This window comes from Saccopteryx bilineata, chromosome 6, assembly GCF_036850765.1.
Source record: "Saccopteryx bilineata isolate mSacBil1 chromosome 6, mSacBil1_pri_phased_curated, whole genome shotgun sequence".
NCBI lineage: Eukaryota > Metazoa > Chordata > Mammalia > Chiroptera > Emballonuridae > Saccopteryx > Saccopteryx bilineata.
The window spans coordinates 71,021,149-71,040,073 of record NC_089495.1 but is presented as its reverse complement, the minus strand read 5'-3'; the positions used below and the strand labels follow the sequence as shown (position 1 = coordinate 71,040,073).

The 18,925-nt window shown below is 36.1% G+C and overlaps 1 protein-coding gene across 13 annotated transcripts in view; it reads right to left on the bottom strand.

The window, feature by feature from the left end:
- RBM26 (RNA binding motif protein 26) overlaps nt 1–18,925 on the bottom strand; it is a 114,542-nt gene that overhangs the window by 56,214 nt on the left and 39,403 nt on the right. For 6 of the 13 annotated variants that reach the window (XM_066238029.1, XM_066238021.1, XM_066238022.1 and 3 more), the window contains exons 3-11: nt 18,248–18,384; nt 15,426–15,514; nt 14,091–14,308; nt 12,177–12,437; nt 10,159–10,398; nt 9,577–9,747; nt 9,064–9,219; nt 1,339–1,450; nt 215–374 (exon numbers count right to left, since the gene is read on the bottom strand). In XM_066238029.1, coding sequence (XP_066094126.1) covers nt 215–374; nt 1,339–1,450; nt 9,064–9,219; nt 9,577–9,747; nt 10,159–10,398; nt 12,177–12,437; nt 14,091–14,308; nt 15,426–15,514; nt 18,248–18,384 — 1,544 coding nt within the window. The remainder of the gene's footprint in view (nt 1–214; nt 375–1,338; nt 1,451–9,063; nt 9,220–9,576; nt 9,748–10,158; nt 10,399–12,176; nt 12,438–14,090; nt 14,309–15,425; nt 15,515–18,247; nt 18,385–18,925) is intronic. The other 7 variants (XM_066238028.1, XM_066238033.1, XM_066238032.1 and 4 more) reach the window with 3 other exon arrangements.

Genomic DNA, 18,925 nt, shown 5'->3' with positions numbered 1-18,925 from the left:
GTAACCTGTGTAACTTTCTTAACCAGTGTACCCAACAAATTTAATTTAAAAACTTAAAAAAATAATAAAATGTGAAAAGTTTCATTTCATATCCAAGTTTCCAAATTTAGATTATCAAACTTTTCATACTATTTCCTTATAAAAGTAAGGAAACTTTCTTGTATTAAGTTCCCTCCCTAAATAATTAAGCAATGACAACAGAATCACTTCTTACCTGTAAGTTAACCAAAGTTCCGAATCGACTAAAATGCTCATTAAGTTTGCTGATATTATTTAATTCCGGAGGAACTTTTCTAAGTTCAAGTTTGGTATTTTCATTTCCAAACTGAACCTTTTTCTGGAAGCCTGGGCTGTTTGTTCTATTAAAATTTGGTCTGTAACAAAAATCAAATTAATTAATACATTCATTTATGAATCCTGTCCCATCAAGTACAAAGAAATAAAAGCTTTATAATTTACATCCCATTTTTAACTGAAATTACTGATAATTGAACTTTAAATTTTCTTCCAAAAACAGGAAGTGGTCGTCTTCCATGGAAGCCCACTGAGAAGGGCTCTCTGGATCACTTGCACTGGGCACTGTGAGTCCACTCCTTAAGTCTCAGCAGGAAAGGTCCTAGCACCCTGTTCCAGTCACTCTGCATCTATGACCTTAGTTCCATTTCTGTGAAAGCTTGCTTACTGAAATGTATCCTATTTTAAAACATTGATTAAAAGGTAAAAATGACTGAATCAACTGCTTCACAGCTTTAAAAAAAAAAAAAAAAAAAAAAAGAGCCAGAACTGTAGACCACACATTTGTTACTTGAAAGGAAAAGGATGAAGCTATGGCCCAAAGAGGTTACAATGCTTGCCTTAAATCACAGAATTAAAGGCAGAGCCAAAACTAAAAATGATACACTTTTAAATGCTATGAAGGCTCTAAATATGTATGATCCTAGTCTCTCCTCAAACATGAAAATTTATAAATTAATCATAACCACCCCAATATTCTGACCCCTTTCTCTGAAGCTCTTCCTTGATATCTTCAGTGCCTAACCAGCTTCCCCACACCCCTAAAAGATCCCTTTCTAGCTCTTTAACAGGAACTGCCCCATGCTAACACCTCCTCCCAGACCTCACCTACACTTTCTTCCCTAATAACAAGCCCACGACTATCCTTTGCCTTCCAAGTACCAGACAACTAATTAACAAATTATTATAAAGTAACTTATACTTTAGTAGGGAATAGCCTACAGAACAATTTGGAAAAAGAATACTATACTGTCATAACAATGCTGCATCTACTCTAAAAATTACTGCAGAATATAAATTCCTCAATTTCCCCTGACTGCTTACTTATCAAACCACGTCTTCTTTGCAGTAATTCCAGGCTCTCCAGAACCAATGGTTCTTTTTCTTGACTCTGAATCCACTACTATCCTCATACTGCTTTTATTGGTAGGCTTTTCTGTTCGGGAGAAAAATAAAACAGATTATTTTTTATCATAGCTACTTCCTTATATTCATATTGAAAACAAAGTTCCAAATATATATTTTTGGAGAAACAGAAATAAATGTATTCAAATATAGTAGTAATCTAAGGGATTTTAAAATTTCAAATTCACTTCAACCAGACTCAAGAATTAGTGATTCTCACATGTAAAATTTAAATATGACTCTGGGCCACTTCTGTGGAGGTGGGGATTTAAAATCCATGTCACTGTTCCCCTTTGCCATCACCCTCACCACAAATATGACCCTTAAAAACTGATAACAGAGTTGTGATTGAAGTGAGTTACTTATTTAAACATCAACATAAGATAGAGCATACATGATTTTAAAAGGTAAATATTCAAGATCAAAATGCAGTACCAAAAAGCTAAGAATATCCGCTAGCAACATTTTACATTTATGTAAGAGTTTGATACAGTCAGTTCTTTTAACCTGTTATTTCCAGACAACACCAGAGTTTAAAACATGCAAACCTTAATCCCTATAGAAAAATATTATTTTAAAATTCCTTTTTTAAAGATTGCCTGACCAGGCGGTGGCACAGTGAATGGAGCCTTGGCCTGGAACACTGAAGGCCCAGGTTCGAAATCCCAGTCGCCAGCTTGAGCCCCAGCTCACCAGCTTGAGAGTGAGATCATAGACATGACCCCATGGTCGCTGGCTTGAGTCCAAAGGTTACTGACTTGAGCAAAGGGTCACTGGCTCGGGTGGAGCCCCCTAGTCAAGGCACATATAAGAAAGCAATCAATGAACAACTAAAATGCCGCAACTATGAGCTGATGTTTCTCATCTATCTCCCTTCCTGTCTGTCCATCTCTCTACCTCTCTCTTCCTCTCAAAAATAAATAAAAATAAAAAATAAAATAAAGTTCCTTTTTAAAAGATAGATAAATCCTATTTAGTATTTCTAAACACATATCTAACCAAAAGAACTTGGGATCTGTTTCAGCACAATCTCTCTCATGGCTACAACTTTGACCTCTATGCAAGAGAGCGCATCAATCTATTACACAGGAACTCCATTCTGTGGACAAGTCCTCAATTTCTAACTTCTTGGTTTTCTCTGGCCATTTTCTTCTGGACATCTCATGAGTAGCCTAAAACTATGTACAAAATACAAATTATCTTCATATTAAATGTACTTTTAAAATATTAGACATTTAAATTAATGAAACTTCCATTTTCCCAATCATATTTGATTTCTGACTGCTCACATCCCTTCATCTTGTTTCCTCTCATTTAGCACTGAATAAATCTTGGTACAAACTTGTGTTACTTTTCACCTAGTCTACTATCCTGAGCTGCTGCTTCCAGATACTCTTGTTATTGATTTATCCTATATAGAGAACTTCCAAATCAGTGCCCCAGAACCCTGCTACTTTCCTCCATCTTCAACCTCTCCCTCTATACTGACACTTCCCATCAATAGATGATTATGTACTGGTGTACATCTTAGTGGTCAGACAAGCATATACTTTACATAGTGTTCCCCTTGAGTTTCCAGTACCCCAAATGGCACCATACATAGCTATCCACAGTATCACTGACTATATTCCTGATGACTGACTTACCTTTCCATGACTATTTTGTAGCTACCAATTTATGCTTCTTAGTCCAATCACCTCTTTCACCCAGTGTCTCAACACCCACTCCCCTCTGGCAACTACCAGTTCTCCCTCTGTATCTGACTCTATTTTAACTTTATTTATCTTGTTCACTAGATTCCACATATAAGTGAAACCATCTGGTATTTCTCCCTCTCTGACTGACTTACTTTACTTAGCATAATATCCTCTAGGTCCATCCATGCTGTTACAAACAGTATTACTATTTTCTTTTATAGATGAGAAATATTACATTGTGTTAAATGTCCTATGTCTTTATTATTCACTCATCTATTGATGGACACTTGGGCTATTCTATAGCTTGGCTATTATAAATAATGCTGCAGTGAGCATAGGGGTGAATGAATTCTTTCAAATTAGTGTTTTGGGTTTCTTTGGATAAATCCCAAAAAGTATAATCACTGGGTCATAAGGCAGGTCCATTTTTAATCTTTTGAGGAACTTCCATACTATTTCCCATCAACATTACCCCAGTTTTAAAAAGAAACCCCTTAAGAATACTTCACCCTCCAGCTACAGCTTTCTCTCTCCTTACCCAAAGAGCGATTTCCTAAGAGATGTCTACACTTGCTAACCTTGCTTCCTTACAACCCAGGCATTCACAAATACTCTGAAAATTGGCAGCTGCTACCATTATTGCACTTAACATGCTAATCTTTGTTCCCATTTGTTGTTTAAGCTTATGAAAACTTCCAGACTTCCACTTACTTGATCAGTCACGAGCATTCAGTGCTGTTGATCACCTTCCCTTCCTTCTTATTCTCTCCTCTTGATTTTCATGACTCCACAAATCCCTGCTTTGTCTGTGCCTTTTTGGCTTCATTTTCTGTGTCTTATGTGACATCCCCTTTATTCACCTACTGCTATGGTGTAGGGCTGTAGGCATTCTCTAGGTCTTTTACTTGGACTTTCTAATCTCACTCTACACAGCCTCCCTAAGACATCTTATCTACTGCCATGGGCTTCATCAATTTAGTGATTTTCAAGGAGAAAGAGGGAGAATCAGAAACACATGAGAAAGGCTTTTAGGACCTACATCAGTCAGGCTTGCAGATTTTGATATGCTTCCTACTCCCTTTCTTTACTTCCCACTATTACTAATGCCATAGAATATTGTTCTACACTGTAGCTCAATGATTCCAAAATCTGTATTTTCTAGCCAGTTGTCGCTTACTGACATCAGATTTCCAGATCCTATCTCCCCTGGACAATTCTATTCAAATGTGACAGACACACAACAAATTAAACATTTTCAAAACTAAATTTATCTTCCTACCAAATCTGTTCTTCATCTCAATTTCCAGAGTAGAAGTCTATCTAGTGTCTTTAATTTCACTTTCTTCATTACCCTCAATCTAAGTCCCACAAGTTACAAGTGATATCAACCCTTTCCACTAAACTTGAAACTTTTACTTCCCACTGTTCCTACCCTATTCCAGCTACTTCATCTCTTCTCTAGAATTCTTCAACAGCTTTTAATTGGCCTCTTATGTCTCTCCATATCCTTTACTTCTTCTGTTCCAGTCACAAAATTCTTCCAGGTTCTCACAAATATTTTAGGGTATATATTTTATGCAGCCCATTTTGCTGGATACCACTGACTTATCCTACATCTCTACAGTAGATCAGGTGGAAATATCTAGTACCTAGCATGGATGATACACACAGTGCAAGCTATGGTTTCTTTGCCCAATGGTATCTTCACAGGACCAGTTCTGCAACAGGATTTTTGGCCTTATTCCTGCCTCCAAAGCCTAGTTCACTAGCCCTTTTAGAGTCTTTGAGTTATCCAATATCTTTTTTTTAAGTTTATTATGTTCTTTATCCAAAGGTTTACTAAGAGGCAGTGATGTGTTTGCTCAAATTTATCTGTATTTTCCAAGTTTCTCTTTTATTATTATTTATTTAAAAGAGCGAGTTAAAGCCTGACCTAGCAGTGGCACAGTGGACAGAGCACTGGCCTGGGATGTTGAGCACCCAGGTTTGAAACGCCGAGTCGCCAGCCTGAGCGCGGGCTCACCACCATGAGCACGGGTTGCTAACGCCACGATCACTGGCTTGAGCCCAAAGGTCGCTGGCCTGGAGCCCAAAGTCACTGGCTTGAGCTCAAGATTGCTGGCTTGAAAAAGAAGTCAATGGCTCGGCCTAAGACACCTCCAATCAAGGCACATAAGAGAAAGCAATCAATGAACAACTCAAGTGCAACAACTATGAGTTGATGCCTCTCGTCTCTCTCCCCTGCCTGCCTGTCTCTGTCTCTCCAGTTAAACAACAACAACAAAAGAACAAAAGCAAGTTCCTCTAGATATACAATTACTAAATGTGTCCTTTATACATATATACTGTTTTCCCCCAACATCCTTTTAATAAACTTTTTCTGCTTAAAATTTCCCCCCTTTTTTCAGGTGATAGGAGAGGAGATAGAAAGGCAGATACCTGCATGCACCCCGACTGGGATCCACCTGGCAACCCTGTCTGGGGCCAATGCTCAAGTAGCAAGCTATTTTTAGCACCTGAGGCTGATATGCTCAGACCAACCGAGCTATCCTCAGTTCCCGGAACCATACTCAAACCAATCCAGTCACTGGCTGCAAGAAGGGAAGTGGGAAAGATGGAGAAGTGGGAGGTGGAGAGAAGCAGACAGCTGCTTCTCCTGTGTGCCCTGACCAGGAATTGAACCTGGGACACCCGCATGCCAGGTTGATGCTCTATCCACTGAGCCATTGGCCTGGGCCTGTTTAAAATTTTCAGCACTGGTTTTGTTGATGGCAAATGAAAAACTACTTGGACCCTTTTCCTACCTAGATGCAATCAAGCAGCATTAATCAAACTTTCTACCTCCTAAGATATCTGGAAAGAACAATTGTCGGGACTGCTAGGTCACATTTATATTAGGAATTCCAAGGCAACTAAGAGCCTAATTTTTTTATTTGTTTAATAATAATTCCTCATCAAGCTTAAAGTATGAAGCATAAAAATATGATCACATAACAGTTTATGATAAATTTAAATTAAAGTCATTTACAGGCTATTAGAAATATATAGTCCCGTTTTGCAGTCCCTTTTGGATTTTGCTTTGTCTATTATTTGTTATAACCTCTTGATGTAATAGCACTTTGAAAAGGACGACGATTCACAAGATGGAGACCAACTTGTATCTGTGACTTTTGTTTTTAATAATAATAATAATAATAAAAACCTGAAGAATTAAAAAAATATATATAGTAATTATAAAAAAAACCCAGTATTATACGCTTTTAATTATGATCTGTCACAATCTACATTAAATTTCAATTCAAATGGGTAACAGCTAAAAAAACATTTTGGGGGGAGGGGTGTAATAAAAGGAAAATAGAAAGTATAAGTAATCCTCAATTAAACTGGTTGCTAAATCAGTTCTATGGCATATAAAAACAATGTTATTAATAAAGAATGTATTCTTAAACCAGCTCACAGAAATAGTACACAATATAGCTAAAGAACAGTACTAAAATAATCGCTATGTATAAATGATTCTATGAGAAAAAGTATACCAGACATCTACCTCTCAAAAGGTCCACTTCCTGCAACTTGTAACTACATGTAGATATGAAATGACTACCACTCCAACTTCTACAAGGTAAAATTTACATGAAAGAGGTCTGATCCTTTCTTCTCTCATCACCAACAGAAAACTGGCATGACAATGGAATGGGCCTAATAAACAATGACCTGTATGTAGCACCACAAAGTTATGCCACTCCAAAAGAGCAAGATAAGAAAGAGATGACTTTATTATAGAGTTCTAGTAAGAGCAAGGAGTATTAGCATGATAAAAAGAAAACAAGTGCTAAGTGATGACCCAAAAAAGGAAGGGGTTTTCTCTGAACTGGCCAAGAAAGACTTGGGGAATAAACAGCCACCATCTTAAGTGGCTACTTTTCAATTAAAAGCAGTCTTATATTCCTTACAGAGAAACTGTTAAAAAAAAATCTTTCTTCTATAGTTGTTAATGATAGTTATTAGAATGCCTCAAAAAGAATTTAAAAGGTGTGATGTAAAAGGAGGCATCCACATGAAATGTTGTCCTGTAATCTCAACAAGAATTCATATTAAATTGGGTAAAAATTAAAATGATCTTCACACCTCCATCACAAAAAGTTCTCTGAACATTCAAGACAGATGCTCAGAATCTGAGTTTTCAATGAATAAAATAATTTGAAGTACAAGAAATCACAAACTGACTGAACCATTTTAGTTACTGGCTGTTACTCATTTAAGTTAGACTTTTATTCTTGATTAATAAGGCATGACTTTTTTTTTTACTAGGAAAAAAGACATCAAGAAAAAACTGGAAACTTAAACATTAGTTGAAATAGGAAAAAAGGCATTTTTATTGGTACACATAATATTTTCAATTACAGCTAAGAATCCCTCACTTCCCTATATTAAATAACATCTGTAGCAAATGTTCCATCTTTCCATTTAATGTAAACTCTATCCTTCCTCTGAATATTCATATCCATTTGTACCTCTAGGCCAACTGTGACAGTATCAGTCTAAACTCTGTCTTCTAGTCAGAAATTTTATCGAAGATTTATCTCCTCTAAGAAAAATTAAAGCCCTGACAGAATGATTCAGTGGTAGAGTGTCATTCTGGTGTGTGAAAGTCCCAGGTTTGATCCCCAGTCAGGGCACATAGGAGAAGCGCCCATCTGCTTCTCTATTCCATCCTCTCTTGCTTCTATCACCCCCTCCTGCAGCAATGGCTCAAGTGTAACAAGTTGGCCCAGGGTGCTGAGGATGGCTCCATGTTTACCTCGGGCTCTAAGAAGAGCTCGGTTGCTGGACAACAGAGCAACACCCCAGATGGGCAGAGCATCGCCCCTTAGTGGGTTTGCCAGGTGGATCATGGTCTGGACACATGTGGGAGTCTTTCTCTGCCTCACCTCCTCTCACTGAATTAAAAAAAAAATTTTTTTTAAAGCTAATCAGTCACTTTCTAAAACATAGTTCCTTTTGCTTAAAATATTATAAACAAACAATTTCAAATTCTAACATCAAAAGTAAACAAAAGCAAAGCACAAGTTTATACAGCTAATTTCATTTTAAACTACAAAAGAATCTATTTTTAGGAATGAAAGCACTACTAAATGAACCAATTGAGACTGTAAATGACAGAAAATACCCAACAAAAGCTACCTTAGAAAATATCTATTTTTGTAAAATTCCTTTCTCCTTGGGAATACCACAAATATGGAAATGCACACTTTTTCTCTCATGGGAGATCAAAGGATTCAAGAATTAACACCACCTGCCTGGCCCTTGGGGGCACAGTAGATAAAGGTAAACCCGGAACATTGAGGTCGCCAGTTTAAAAGCCTGGGCTTGCCTGACCAGGTGGTGGCGCAGTGGATAGAGCGTCGAATGGGACGTAGAGGGCCCAGGTTTGAAACCCCAATGTTGCGGGCTTGAGTGTGGGCTCATCTGGTTTGAGCAAGGCTCACCAGCTTGAGCCCCAGGTCACTGACTTGAGCAAGGGGTCAATCAGTCTGCTGTAGCCCCCGGTCAAGGCACATATGAGAAAGCAATCAATGAACAACTAAGGTGCCGCAACGAAGAATTGATGCTTCTCATCTCTCTCCCTTCCTGTCTGTCTGTCCCTATCTGTTCCTCTCACTGTCTCTCCCTGTATTTGTCACAAAAACAAAAACAAAAAAACCCCTGAGCTTGCCTGATCAAGGCTCATATATGAGAAGCAACCAATAAACAACTAAAGTGAAGCAATTACAAGTTGATATTTCTCACTTCCCCCCTTTCCTCTCTTGGTAAAATCAATAAATAAAATCCTTAAAAGAATAAACATCATCCTTTACTCAACTCTGATAAATGCAGGACTATTCTTTATGAATGTTTTATCATTATTAATGTTATAAAAATTATAAGAAAAGATTAATCATAGTACCTCTGGGTGGCAAATCCATATCCCCTGACGTCAGTCCTATCAAGTTAGGCCTTTGCGCATGTACTCTGTGTCTATACATAGGTCTAGAAGTGTTCGTTATGCTTGGGGCCTCAGGATTATAGCCATCTGTGTCATATGTATCTGGTAATACAAAAACTGTAATTAAAAAATAATTATAAAACTCCACTTTATAATTTTCCTATATTGATAATAGAAAAAAGTAAACTACATAATCCATTACTAATATAAAGCTAACAGTCCGTAAGTATTAAAAAGATAATTTAATTTTATAAAAATGTTATTAAAAAGAAAATATAACTTAGTTTTTAAAAAAGATCATAACTGAGGACTTTCATGAAATGTACATCACCACATCTACATTTTTAGTCTATATAATTTTAGTGAGAAAAATAGACATGCTAGAGTAATTCAGTCTCAACATTTTTAACCTCATCTAGAATTACACTCTAAAACTATATTACATTATGAATATAGAGAGGGCCAAAACTGCACCTGCAGTAAAAAGAGAGGGTGGGGCAGGAGGCGGCTGGTGATGAATGCCCGTTGTTACTACAGTAGGAACAGAGCTGGTTGCAGAGTTTGGGGGGGCATCCATGCCAGATGGCTGCAAGGGAGGAAGCGGAGGAGGTGGTCCTGTCAAAACCAAAGAATAAGAAATATCATCTGAAAGCAAACAAATAAAATAAGTTATTTGTATATCCAAACATGATATTCTTATTCATCAAACTATAATACCTACAAGCTCTTACAACTATATTAGTTTTCTAGGGTAAAACATTCTTTTAATGTTTCCAAAATAGGTTTCTCTTAAGCTATAAAGGACTACAGGGAGATGGGATTTATCAGGGATGTGTACAATTCAGAGCCACTGAGAACCACAGTAAACAATTAGATCTGAGTTAGTCAAGCAAAGTAGGAGTATATTCTAAATGAGAATATCTTGCTCTTAGTTTCCAGCATCTATAAAATCAAAATCACTTCATATACAGTACTTTTAACAAATTACTTTATATACTGTTAATTTTTCAAGATTGAGCAGATCATAAGTAGAGGCAAACAAGTATCTTTACTTACCTGTAACAGGCGGTAGACTAGGTGGTAATGGGCCTGGTGGTGGTACTGGGGGTCTCAGATTCACAGGTGGGGGTGTAAGAATTGGTGGAGGTGGGGGGAGTCCAGGAGGAGGTGGTCCTTCAACAACAGGAGGTTGTGCTGGGAAAGGCAGCATACCAGGAAGATTCACATCTTCTACAACTACTGGGTCACTTCCATGATCAAAAGGGCACATGTCTCCTCTCATACAGAAACCCTTTTCTGTTTAAAAAAAACAAACATAAAAAGTGCTAAACATATAAATTTTTCTAAGTTAACAAAAGATCATTAAAAACAGGAATACTTTTAATATTGGGCAAGTATAATTAACCATTTCACAAGAGCTACCTATTAAATTACAGCAATTTAAAAATGTTTATCAGGTGGTAATATAGCTAACACATATACTTAATAAATAAACAAATAAATCGCCAAATTAAAGTGAGTATACCTAGCTAGCAAAATGGTATAAAACACTTACTGTATTGAAATCTCACTTAAAACTTTAAGAATATTACAACTATAACTTTCATACAATTTATAAAACTTTTAGAGTAAAACCTTAAGTCTTTATCTATAAAATTCTTCAATAGCTGACATTCACATTTCTAGGTTCTATTTACATGCCAATAACCAGTTATTCGTTTTTTAAAAAGTGAGTTTTGTCGAAAATGTTTCAGGCCCTGACCAGTGGCTCAGTGGATAGAGTGCCATCCTGGTGTATGGACATTCCAGGTTCGATTCTTGGTCAGGGTATACAGGAGAAATTATCATCTGCTTCTCCCTTCTCCCTCCTTCCTTCGACCCCTGCTCTCCTCCCATAACCAGTGGCTTGAGCATCGGCCCTCGGCACTGATGATAGCTCAGATGGTCTAAGCCAGCGGTCGGCAAACCATGGTTCGTGAGTCACATGTGGCTCTTTGGCCCCTTGAATGTGGCTCTTCCACAAAATATCACATGCGGACACTATCTAGATAAGAAACGTACCTAATAATTTAAGTTTAAAAAATTTGGCTCTCTTGGGGTGACCCTAGAATCTATGTAAACACAATTAATTAAATTTTAAAAAATAAAGAAGAAAAAAGAAAAAAAAAATTGGCTCTCAAAAGAAATTTCAATCGTTGTACTATTGATATTTGGCTGTGTTGACTAATAAGTTTGCCGACCACTGGTCTAAGTACATCAACCTCAGATGTTAAAAATAGTTCGGTACTGGAGCATTGGCCCCAGACAGGAGTTGCCAGGTGGATCCTGGCCAGGGCGCATGCAGGAGTCAGCCTCACTATCTCCCCTCCTCTCAGTTAAGACAAAAAAAATAGTGTTTCAGTAGCAGATTACCTCATAAACAATTCTGTAATATATATATATATATATATATTCCCCCTGAAGTGAGAAGCAGGGAAGCAGAGAGACAGACAGACTCCTGCAATGTGCCCAACCAGGATCCACTATGGCATGCCCACTAGGGGGTGATGCTTGGCCCATCTGGGCCATTGTTCCGCTACAACCGAAGCCATTTTAGTGCCTGAGGCAGAGGCCATGAAGCCATCGTCAGCACCCGGGCCAACTCTGTTCCAATGGAGCCTTGGCTGTGGGAGGGAGAGAGACAGAGAGAAAGGGGAGGGGGAAGGATGGAGAAGCAGATGGGCGCTTCTCCTGTGTGCCCTGGCCGGGAATAGAACCCGGGACTTCCATACACTGGGACTGATGCTCTACCACTGAGCCAACCGGCCAGGGCCAGTATATATTACTCTTGTTTGGTAAATTCCACAAATATATTAAGATTTGCATGCAAATAAACAGTACCTTTAAATTGATATTCAATAGTCAGTGATGGCTAACTAATAAAGTCTTCAATAGTATATGGAATTCATGGGTGCTTAAGATTAATTTCCCACTATTTCCAATAGGTTAAGTGTTTGATGTGTAACCTAAATTTACAGAATTGAGTAAGCTGGAAATATTATTTCAATACTTAATGAAACAGTCGAAAGACTTACCATCATAGTCTCTACACCGTTTCTTTGGCATTGGTGGTCTGACATAAGAATTATGGTCCACTTGGTCCTCATGAAATTCAGACCAACTTTCGGTAGTGTTATTACCATGATGTGTAGGAGCAATTACTGTTATAGTGCTGCTCAAAGTAGGTACCGGGTAGTGACCAGATGAAATATTAGGTACTGAAGAAACTGGAGTATAATTGTTTTCTAGTGGATCTGTTCTATCCAGGTCGTATTTAGGTTTTACCAGATCCCTTTCTGCAATAAAATATAAATGACTTATAAAACAATATTTAAAAAAAACTATGTCCCAGATCTAAGAAATAGTAATATTTTGCTAAACAGAGAAAGTATTCAAATTTTAAATAATCCTTTTCTTTTAAAAACTAACAATGAATACATCATGTTCCAAGATAAGCTATTTCTTTTCAATATGACCCAACTATAAAACCACACATAAAGTTGCTGCACTTAATGAATTTTTCTTGAAGTTCTGTTTACAGAAGAAATTTTAAATTTTCTTCTTTGCAATCCTAGTATGCATAACTTCAGCCTACAAAACAAAATATGCAAAAAAATATAACTAGTTTACTGCAATGAATACTTGTCATTCATCTAAAGAAACCAGCATGCCTTTTTACAGTGAACATTATTTGCCAATGAGAATGGATAAGCAGAAGAAGAAAAAGGAGTTCATATTGAACATGAACAAAGAAATTAACTGGGCTGTATATGGTACCAAGGAAAGAGAAAAGGCTTTACGGAGATTCGCTAAGTGAAGCAATGTTCAAAGAGCTCTAGTACACATAGATCACAGGAGGAAATAACTCTAAAAGAGTAACAGAGAAGCACAGGACTTATATACCAAGGTTATAAAATTATTTCCTAGACTCAAGATGGCTGTGCAATAAAAGCTGAAAGGGTAGCTAAAATCTAAGCTTGAGTAAAGGTGTTTTACTCAAAAGTGTTTGTTTTATTAGCTCTATCTTCCTTTCAAAAACACACACAGCAAGAACAATTATACATGTTGGAAATGACATAGTCTTGCAAATACACATCCGAAATGAAAACTTTTAACTGTTTTTATAATTTTGAAGCATAACTGATATATAATTAACTGAAAATACTTAAAGTATGCAAATCAATGAATTCTAATTTATGTAGTTACCTGTAAAACTAATACCACAATCAAAAAAATGTACATACTATATACACACTCATCACCCACAAAAGTATCACTATGCATCTTGATAGTCCAGCCCTCCTTTAGTGCATTCCAGGCAACCACTTACTTGTCTTTTGTCATCATAGATTAGTTTACATTTTCTAAAATTTTATAAATATTCTTTTTTTGTCTGACTTTTCACTTAACATAATTACTTTGAAAGTCACACATTTTACTGTATGTATCAATAGTTCTTTCCTTTTTACCCACATATGGGTATACTATAGTTTATTCACCTGCTGATGGATATTTGGGTTGTTTCTAATTCCTGGCTTTTACAAATGAAGCTGCTATGATCATTTGTGTACCAGTCTTTGTGTGGAAGTATACTTTTATTTCTCTTAGGTACATACATGGGAGTGAGATGGCTGAATCATTTGGTAGGTGTAGGTTTTACTTTTTTAAAAACTATCAAAGTGTTCCCCAAAGAGTTTCAGTTTATCTGTATCCTCATCAATACTAAATAAAGTCAGTCTTGGTAATATCTAGTCTTTCTGATGGAAGCGCAGCAGTAATTCATTTGCATGAAGTAAAAAATTTTAAAGAAAATTTGAAAAAGCTTAAACCAAATCAAAGTAGAAAAAAATTACAACACTGACAAAATTAGAACAATTTTAAGACCCTTAAATAAGAACTATTTTCCCAATAAAAGAATGCCAACCAAAATATACACATATATGATTTACCCCTGCTTCGTGTTCTGCTTCTGCTTCTAGTCCTGCTTCTATCCCTATCCCTGTCACGAAGCCTCTCTTTACTCCAACTCCGACTCCGACTCCTGCTGTAACTGCGACTTCGCCCTCGTCTTCTATTGTACCGGTCTCTGTATGAATCTCTTCGAGGAGGGTTTCGATCATAATCTCTTTTGCGAGAACGATCATCTTTTTTCCTCTCATCACGACTTCTAAAGAAATATATGATCACTTTTATGTAAATAATTTTAAGTAGATATAGGAAAAACTCTAATTAAATGCAAAAATCATATTTAATTCTTTAAACATAATGATTCTTTGTTGCACCATCAGAATACAAACATAGGAAACTCAACAACTAAAAAACTGAACATAATTGCTTAAGTATTTTAAAACTCCTTTAATGGAAAACTCTTGGAGTCTTAATCCTTAGTCTTATACACAAATGCATCCATACATTTAGGCATCTATACATATGCCTTACAGTACATATTGTCTTGCACAGTTATGTACTTGTACACATGTACACCTACGTCTTGTCTTATAGGCATGTATCACATGCACTGCATTCTAAATGCCTTTGAAGCCTTAATAAAAAAAATAATGTATTCATATTAAAGAGAGTCATATTTTCAGACAGAAAAAAGGTCTCGTTAAGATTTCACTGGAATTTGAAGAATGAAAATAACTAATAAATGCCAAGTACTGTCTGAAATCTCATTTCCAGGACCTACAAATCTACGTAGATATTCTCGGTAGAAAAAGACTGAATTACACTTTCTTAGACCAACGAAAGAACAGAAATTACTTGCCTCTGTGTAAAAGATAATTAAGTCCATGTTTTGTTGAGTTGCACACTTGAAACCTGAGTGGTTTTGTGAGCCAATGTGACTCCAATGAATTCAATTTTTAAAAATAGCAATAAAATCAGAAACAATACATGGAAGCTAAAAATCAAAATACAAAAGAGTTTGTGATATGGTTCCATTTATATTTATGTAACATTCAAAACAGGTATATTAGATGTCCCAGTAGTGGTCACCGTTAAGGACAGTGACTGGGAGCACCCACAAAAAGGAGGCATCAGCCAGGCTGACAATATTCCATTGTTTGACATAGGAACTGCATATAGAAGTATCGTATGTTCAGTTTGTGAGATTTCAATGAGCTATCCACATATGACCTGTGCATCTATAGTAATTTTTAAAATACATATCTGCAATAAAAGACAAAGTTGGGAGGATTTGAAATAAAAAAAATCAAGTCTAAACATTCATATAAAAAATAACCAATGTCTTAATCACCAAAAATGGTTCAATTATTAATCACCTATTTTCTCTATATCGGGAACTTGACTGGGGAGGACTGTGATTTAGCCTTCTGGAGAACTTCTTCTCTCGCTCATCCTCCTTTATAATCTGATATACAAAAGAATAAGTAGACGTTTAGCAACAGTTATTCCTTGCTACAATTCTACTTCAATGACTTAACTGACATTAAAACATAACAGCAAAATTGTCACCCTTTAAAAGCATCTAAGAAAATTAAATTTCTCTTCTAAGTACCATCATTTTGTTTAACCACTAAAGACAGGCATGCTGAAAGTTAAAAGTGTATCTAAAGATACTCGTAAGTGCTTATCTTAGGTAACATTTAGTGGTGAGAAAACATTTTAAGCAAGTCTCCTTATTTTAACATTAGTGAAAACACAACTTCCTTCCTTCTTTCAAAAGTCCAACATACATTCATGTTTTAGTTTCATGAATTTGGTTTGGCACTGAGCACATTAGGGAATATATAAGAATGCATTAGAACTAACCAAGTCATAAAAAAAAGAACACTGAAAAAACAAGATATAAAAGTTTTCAGTTTCTCCTAGCAGTATGGTAGCTATATATTCCTCTCTCCTATAAAAGGCCTCCATTCAAATTTTATAATTAGTAGAAAGCAGCCTTGGAAACCATTCCCTTGATCAGTGCTACTGTCTAGACGAGAATTTTTCATGCTGTACTATCCAGAACACTGTTTCCATAGGACATTAATAGGTGTTACTAGAAAAATAATTTACAGGATTAGTTAGTTCAGGAAATATTGAACATGTGGCTTCTGAAAAAATGATAGGGGCTCAAGATTTGCATTTTTAATAAGGACCCTAAGACATTTTGACGTAAGTAGTCTACAGATAATACAAACATGGCCCAGTTTATAGTGGCTGCTCCAACTCCCCTTTGGTTAAGAGCCTCTCGCTGTCAAAAGTGTCCCACATAGGTCAACAGACCAAACTCTAACACTGCTTAAAAACCTTATTTTAACAGTTTGCCTTTTCTTTTCTTCTAAATACTTTTGTTCTCTTAACATGTACATCAACCCTCTCCCACTCCAAAATACTGGAAACAAAACCCTCCTGATGCACTTTTCCCTTTCTAGTGCCTCAATATGCACTTGCAATTTATGTTGACAGATCATCATGTTCCATAATACATGCTCAACTGGGAAGTTTTACTACACCCATGGCCTTTTCAATCCAGACTGCCACCTGACATTTGACAGTTCTGAAAGTTCAAGGATAAAATATCCTTAACAACTGGTTAAGAAAACTGTGGTGAAATACTATTATATAAACAGATGTAAGGCTAAGGCTTTTCCACTAACTGGTTTTGGGGGAAGACTTGTTACTGCTTCTCAAACCAAGAGCTAAAACTAAAGACTTTTTTTTTCAGGAATTAAAATATACTTTGTAAGAGTAAAAATCAGGAACCAACCCAAACTTCTATCAGTGGGAAAAACTTAAATAAATTACTGTATATCTCTATGGGGCCTAGTTTATAGCACAATACCCACTATCCCTTTCTTACTTACAAATAGAATTCCTATACTGTCTCGTATGGCATAAGCAATTATAAAATTATGTCTGATCTTCCCCTGCAGAGAGAAGTAATGGTGTTTTGTGTGTGTATGTGTATAACTACATACAAATACATATGTACAAATATGTTTAAGTATACAGGAATAAAAATGTATTTAAAAATTATGTAATATTATACAGATATATTATTGTATAAGAAACATGTATTAGTTATATAATCTAGAAAAAAAGATTTATGATGGGTAAAAAAACCAAATCTCACGGCTACATCTTTCACCACACAACAATCTCAATACTAACAGTAATTATCACTTGCTGAGAAACCTACTTACTGTGCACCATATACTATACCAGAAGCTTTATAGACATTATCTAACAATTACTCCCAACAGCTCTATAATATTTCCATTTTACAGCTGAGTAAACTAAGGCTTGAAAAGTGGTATTTTCAAGGTCACAAAGCAGTAACTGATAAAGCCAAACTTTTAGGATAACTCCAAAAATATAACACCTTAATTATCAAATTGAAGAGAGCTGAATGATTATAGGATTATTAAACAAGAATGGTAATTATGTATAAAAGGTAAAAAACTTCAAAACTCTTAAAGTATGAAGTAATTTCCAGTATCCTGTGGAGATCATTTTATATAATTACCTTTAAAATAGTTCCCCAAAAAGCTCTTGTGGAACAGAAGCAAATAGAGCTACTGTCAAACTAATTATTTTCATAGAACGTAAAGAGTAAGAGTCCATAGCTATAAGATACTATGCAAGAAATTAAAAGCAGGTCTTCAGAAAGGCCTGGTTGGGAGATAGACCTTTGGCTGGCATTTACAAACTTTGATTTCTGGAGGGTTCCTGTCATTCCCTGGTAGTAACAACAGTTCCTGCTTTTCCTCACGGGAATGTGGAACATATTACGCAGCGATGCCATGTGGCCAGACCTAAATAAAAACCACGGGCACTGAATCTTTAACAAGCTTTCCTGGCACATCCTGTGTGACTCCACTGGGAGAGACCTCTGGAAGCCTGTGCCTGTTTCCCCGTAGACTGTGCACCATATACTCTTTTCCCTTTGATGATTTGGTTTTCTATCCTTTCACTGTAAGAAATTATAACCATGAGAATGACTATATGCTGAGTCCTGTGAGTACTCCTAGTGAAATCAATAAATCTGGAGGTGGCTGTGAAGACACGTAACACAGATACAGAAAATATAACTCAGTTTAATCATCCCTTATATGTTTGGTTTTTTTTTAATGTAAGGTTTAATGTAAATCCTTACCTCTTCTTTTTTAATATCTTTTTCTTGGTGCTGAAAAAACTCTACCTTTAAGCTTCCTGATGATGGCTGCTCTGGAGGAGGTAGATAACTCTTTGTATTCACAGCATCAAAAAGTTTTTCCACAAATATCTGTGTCTCTGAAAATAAAACAAACAAAAATTCCCTATATATTAAAAGACATTTGCTAAGACATTTTTCCACTTAAAAGCTTCCTAATCAGTATGCCATGGCACAGATCCCAAGGTAATACACATTCACTCAGTTTTCTGGGTGATGGAGGCTGGAATGGCCAGAGCTTCTGGGCCAGTCACTTCCAATCATGACTAGTTTCCATGTATACACTATCCAGTGTGCAAACAGAAATATTACCATCATCTAGATGTTGGCAAAGTGAAAATGCTAAGCACTATGCTAGACAACAAAGTTTCCTAAGGAGTACTATCTTTAAATAAACAAGCACTCATTCATTTTCTTAATCTTTAAGAAAAAATATCAGCATGGTTTAAGAAAGAGCAGAAGTACAGTAATAACATTCATCTATGGATATAATCAGTAATAAGCTATGAATATAATCAGCAATAATATTATCTGTTCAACTTTATTACAATTAGAGCCTGTCATTTACTGAGTTCCTTTAATACCATGGATAATTCACTAACTTTTATTAGTAATTTATAA